This window comes from Bos taurus, chromosome 25 (genome assembly GCF_002263795.3).
Source record: "Bos taurus isolate L1 Dominette 01449 registration number 42190680 breed Hereford chromosome 25, ARS-UCD2.0, whole genome shotgun sequence".
Lineage (NCBI taxonomy): Eukaryota > Metazoa > Chordata > Mammalia > Artiodactyla > Bovidae > Bos > Bos taurus.
In genome coordinates, this window is record NC_037352.1 from 37,040,448 (window position 1) to 37,046,447 (window position 6,000).

The following is a 6,000-nucleotide window of genomic DNA, read 5'->3' on the forward strand; positions in this document are numbered from 1 at the left end:
TGACACTGAAATATGTGATTCTTAAAAATCAGTGGTATTCTTAAGAATCAGTGGTACTGAGATAAAGGAGCCAAGTCGATACTTGGCATACTTACGGGTACGATCCCTGTTCCAGGCATGACAGGTGATTGGCTCCAGTAAAAACTGATGCAGGGACATTATTCTTAGTGTTTTCAAAGGATAGAAGCTGCAACAAGAAATAGAAAAAAGCATTTAAAATAGTAGGCAACCCATATTTAAGTTGTCTGGGGATCCTGAAATGTTTGGGGAATAAATAAAACATTATTCTCTCATTAAAAGAGAATCAATCTCAACTTCAAATCTTAATCATTTAAATACAGTTAGCACTGTAACCACCAATGTGGAATTTATTCTGTCAAAGGTCATCAAAGGACTCTAAAACCATGAGTTAAGGACTGCTGGGGTATGAGATAGTCATAGTCTCAAAAGAACCACCCACAGATTATTTACTAACTGCAAACAAACAAACAAAGAAACATGCCTTTACCATAAAAAAAAATCTGTCACCACCTTAGCCAAGTAATCTATCTTAATATCATTAAGTAGTGGAACAATAATCTGATGGGCTTCCTGAAGGGAGGCAGTTTGAAGTGCACATCATCGCTTATAAGTAGTGACCACTTAATACTTCCAAGAGAGCAAAACGGGCCCTGTTAATAATTGTGCCATGAAAACAGGACACAGGGCTACTATGAAGAAGCTTGGTAATAAAAGAGATGGTGAACCTACCTATGAAATATTTATGCCAAATATTTATGCTAAATCCATTCAAGATCTAATTTCCAGTTTATAGGAAATAAAGGAGAGTGGCCTTAGTTACATAACATAAAGCGGAAACAGTTAAAACCAGAAATGTGTGCCATCCTATAAAAGAACTGACCGGGACCATTCAGAAAAGCTGGAGTCGGAGTGGGGTGGCTGTCTTACAAAAGTCACTGAATTGTACACTTAGTTTTTCAATTCTCTGGCCTCGCTGCACTGCACGTGGGATCTTAGTTCCCCAACCAGGGACTGAACTCCTGCTGCTTCTGTTGAAAGCTCGGAGTTTTAACCACTGGAGCACCAAAGAAGTCCCTGGGGGAGGTTGTTCTAGATTAAAAGAGCTATAAAAACCAAATTTTATAAATGAAACTTGACTGTAAATCTACATTTTTTAAATAGCCATCAAAAATATATTTTGTAAAATAGGAAAAATTTGAATTTAGACTACCTATCACATAACATGGAATTATTTTCCATTTCTTAACTACGATAATGTGTGTGTTAGTCGCTCAGTCATGTCTGACTCTTTGAGACCCCATGGAAGGTAGCTTGCCAGGCTCTTCTGTCCATGGGATTCTCCAGGCAAGAATACTGGAGAGGGTGCTGCTAAGTCACTTCAGTCATGTCCGACTGTGCGACCCCATAGACAGCAGCCCACCAGGCTTCCCCGTCCCTGGGATTCTCCAGGCAAGAACACTGGAGTGGGTTCCCATTTCCTTCTCCAATGCATGAAAGTGAAAAGTGAAAGTGAAGTCGCTCAGTCATGTCCGACTCTGTAGCGACCCCATGGACTGCCGCCTACCAGGCTCCTCCATCCATGGGCTTTTCCAGGCAAGAGTACTGGAGTGGGGTGCCATTGCCTTCTCCAACTGGAGAGGGTAGCCATTCTCTTTTCCAGGGGACCTTTCTGGCCCAGGGATGGAATCCGAGTCTCTTGCACTGGCAGGCAGATTCTTCACCACTGCGCTGCCTGGGAAGCCCAACTATGATAATGGTTGGCCATAGGTAGGAGAATGTTCCGACTCTTAGGAGATAGAGATGAAGCTTTAGGGATGAAGTCCCCTGTAATTTATTTTCATTCCTTCAAGACAACAAAGTAGATGTATAAAAGCTAATGTGGCAACATGTTAACAACTGGTGAAGATTAGGCAGGTGTTTGTTATTTATCCTCTAAACTTGTTATTGTAACTAAATGAAAAGCAGAGTTTGTGAAACTCATTAAATAAAAAATCCTATCAAATTCTCTATTTTTACAGGCATCCAAATCTAGAGAGACTGATGAAGCAACCTTTACCTGAAATAGGAGAAATGTTTTCAAAGTAGCCAGGTGCCCTCCCCCCACCCTTACCACCTCTCCCCTTAAAATCATTTCTAAGAGGCATTCTCACAGCACTGAAGATTCTATGGTTTAAGTACAAGTCAACTTAGGGTGGAGACAGAAATGTGAGACAGGAATTCTGATGTAAGCAGGAAATGAATGGGAAGGCCACCAGAAGGTTATGAGGTGAACAATAAGAATTCAGCAGACAAAGCAGAAATCAATCTCAGTGGAAAGCAAAGGAAATGCCTCTGCTAATTGTTAAGGAATCCAAGGGTCAAAAAGAGATAAATATACCCTTAAATAAAACATCTGATATCTTGAACTGGCTGAGAAATGTGTTTTCCATTCTATTCTAGGAATGACGATATTCAGGTAATTAATCAAACAATTATTTGTTTATTTATTTATGACTTCGCTGGGTCTTCACTGCTGCAGGAGGGCTTTCTCTAGCTGAGGAGAGAGGGTCATAGCAGAGCACAGGCTCCAGAGCACACAGGCCGCAGTCGTCGCGGCCAGCACGCTCAGTAGTTGTGGTGCCTGGGCTTAGTTGCTCTGTGGACCAGGGATCAAACCCATGTCCCCTACATTGGCAGGCAGATTCTTAACCACTGGACCACAGGGGAAGCTCAAGATCATTAATTTTTTTTTTTTTACTTGTACATGTTCTGCAAGTTGCAACTCACAGGTGAAGTCTCTAACTGAAAACTAATTTTTTTTTAATGAATTCAAGTAAAACCGCCTAAATTTCTTCTGAAAAATAAATTTCCAGATGCTCAATGCGTAATTCTTTTTCTCTGATGCTTAGCCATTACAAAAGGCTTTACTCAGTTACTCAAAATAACATAAAGGCTTTCTCATTCGAAAACTCAGGGTTATAAGCAATGGAGCAAAGCCTTCAAAAGAGGTAAACATTTACTCAATGGCATAATTAACTTCTAAAATTGCACTTCTAATTTTGTTGTATCATTCAGGTTCCATATTTGGACCTACACTCAGGACCTGTACTTCTATAATCATGTGGCTATTTTAAGTCTGTAGACCAAAACAACATTCATGTTCGTCCAATTCATAAGACACCACCAGTGAACACAGCATGTGTTCATGAAACTCAGTGAAAGGAGAATAATGACAGCTTGGGTTTTTTTTTTTTTTTTCCCTAGGAAAAAGAAACCTTCTGTCCTAGGGTGATAATTATCATTTCTAAACTGTGATTTCTACTTAAGTGAAAACTGGAAAGCTTGTCTTATTGAGGATAGAGATAAGAAAAAGGGACAGACAAAAAAGGTGATGATATTAACAAACTTCTACTTATGACTTTTTAATGGCCAGCATGGAGAGGGAGAAAATGACTTCTCTGTAGCACAATATGACTCCAGGGGACCCGTCCATCCCTCAGTTCCTTTCTCTACCTATCACTTGAGTCATCCTAATGTTTGGTTAGCCATGGGTGGTGGAGCGAAGGGGACCTGGGTTTGAATCCTGGCTTTGACACACACTAGCCAGGAAACCGTGGGCAGGTCACTTGCTATCTCCAAAACTCATTTTTCTTCATCTGTGAAATGGACATAGAACTGACATAGCAAGGCCAGTGGTAGGAGGATTAAATGAGAGAACACGTGAACACATGTGGTTCAAAGCCTACCCCCAAAGACATACTCAAAAAATGAGTTCCCTTTCTCCCTCTGACCCAAGGCTTTTGAACCTGCCCCAGAAATACACCCCAGGGAGTACCCTCTCAATTGGAAACACCTACACAGGCTTTACCTTCCTGGCCCTGGAGCTTTAAAGTAATTGTACAGTAGGGATGTCAGTTTCCTACTTAAGGTCAGTGTTTGAGACTGTGATTCATCCAGTTTTTAATTGCTCTCATCACCCAACCCAGCAATACCAGGTACTCTGACAAGGTCACCACACCCTCTACAGTGTTCAGAGACAGGTTCCAATTCCAGCCTCGACCAGCAGACTAAACCTCATTAGGGAGAACCTGTTTAGGATTAGTTAACTAGATGGAATTACTGATCCTCTCCCTCCTAGCAGGAGGTTTATTTTTCCAAGATGATCCCCTCCTTTAACTGTGATAAGCAGATGAATTAACCTTGGAAGGTCTCCGAATACTTTGAGGGAGAAGCAGCCACTTACATCTACCTACTCCCTCACCTGGCAAAAATATCCTCCTGAATGATACCTCTCCTTTTTTTTTTTTTTTTTATAGATACCTGAAACACCCAGGGTCTATTGGATACTAAAAGGTTAGATTTAAAAACTGATTAAAGAAAGAGGGCAGAACTAGGATAATTTAGGTAATTTCAGCAAGGAGTTGAATTAGATAAAAGTAGGTTAGCACTGCCTTCTGATTCCAAAGCCCCAGTATGAGAACAGATGGCTTTATAATAAAAGATTCTAAACTACAACGTATTAAAGAAAGTGAAGTAGCTTAGTCGTGTCCAACTCTTTACGACCAGATGGACTATAACCTATCAGGCTCCTCTGACCATGGGATTTTTCAGGCAAGAATACTGGAGTGGGTTGCCATTTCCTTCTCCAGGGGATCTTCCCAACCCAGGGATCAAACTCAGGTCTCCTGCATTGCAGGCAGATGCTCTACCATCTGAGCCACCAGGAAAGCCCACAATGTATTAAAGGGCCTACCATATTCCCAGCAGTGGAGCAATACCAGGTTGGGGCCAGAAACATAAATCTGACACTTCTCTGGTCCACAAATCTGGGGAGAGAAGGGTAGAAGAGGAAGGGAAGACACACAGAGAATGTAAGAAGCACGAATAAAACTTAACTGAGCACATACTAAGGGACAGGGGCTATCCTAAGCAATGTATGCAAACAAGCTCACTGGAGCCTCAGAAACCCCTTAAGGATCTTATTAATGTAGATGAGAAAACGGGGATTCAGACGAGCAACCTTCCCAGGGCCATCCAAGCAGTGGTGGTGCCGGGATGGGAGGGAGGCTGGGCAGTCCAACTCGAGGATTAGAAATGAGAAAGGTGCTTAAAAAAAAAAAAAGGTTGCACGCAGGACTCGGAGCGCCAGGGGTCGACCATGACTTAGGGGAAGGCGGCACTCAAGCGGGGAGATTCTTAAAGAACTCGGCGGAGGCTTCTTCGCGGGTTCGGAAAGGTTCCCCCTATAAGCTGAAGGATACAGGGCTGCCCTAGACAGGAACAGACATTCCAGGGGCGCTTACTGCGCTCAGGGACCCTATTCTAGACGCTGAAGAAAGGAATGAACTGTGCCTCGCGACGCGCGATCGGGGGTGAGGGTGGTGATCCCATTCACTACAATTTTAGCGCCTGTGATAAATGCCCACGAAGGAAGCGCAGGAGAAGCAGTCTTTCATTCTGGCATTGGAGGAGCATCGGAACTTGAAAATCGCTGAGAAATGGATCTGGGCATGTGGGGACCCCAGGGCTCGGCAGGCCCCCAGAGAACACCGCCTCCCCGCCCCCTCCCCCGGTCCGCCCCTCCCCTCCGCCTCCGGGCCCCGCGGCCTAAGCCCCCGCCTTACTGCCCCCGCAGGTTCAGATCGGGAGCGAGGCCGGGCCAGGGGAGGTTAGCAGGGCCCGAAGCTCGCCCCTGCTGCCCCTTACCTGGGATCGGGGCCGTACGGACGGGCTCGGAGCGTTGAATTCGCGGACTCTGGTCAGTCGACGCGAACAGGCTCCGGCGGGCGCAGGCGGAGGACCGAGGCCCAGAGGGAGCGGCTGACAGTTCCCGGAAGTGGCCACGGCGCCTGCGCGGCGCGGCGGCGCGGGCTGTCGGCGCACGCGCGCCATGGGGCGCGCGCGCCGCGGGGAAGGGTCGGGCGGCTCTTCAGGAGTTTGCGTCCAGGGAGCGCTGGGAGCTGGTGGCGGGACAACGTGGACCTCTTAGTGCTTTCCTCG

General features: G+C 45.1%; 1 protein-coding gene across 2 annotated transcripts in view; it reads right to left on the minus strand.

Annotated features, from left to right (window-relative positions):
• Positions 1–5,799, minus strand: part of ARPC1A (actin related protein 2/3 complex subunit 1A) — a 23,388-nt gene extending 17,589 nt beyond the window's left edge. Inside the window, exons 1-3 of one of the 2 annotated variants that reach the window (XM_005225061.5) lie at positions 5,707–5,799; positions 4,754–4,826; positions 96–187 (exon numbers count right to left, since the gene is read on the minus strand). In XM_005225061.5, coding sequence (XP_005225118.1) covers positions 96–159 — 64 coding nt within the window. In that variant the 5' untranslated portion in view covers positions 160–187; positions 4,754–4,826; positions 5,707–5,799. 2 annotated transcript variants of the gene reach the window in all.
• Between the last annotated feature and the right edge of the window lie 201 nt (positions 5,800–6,000).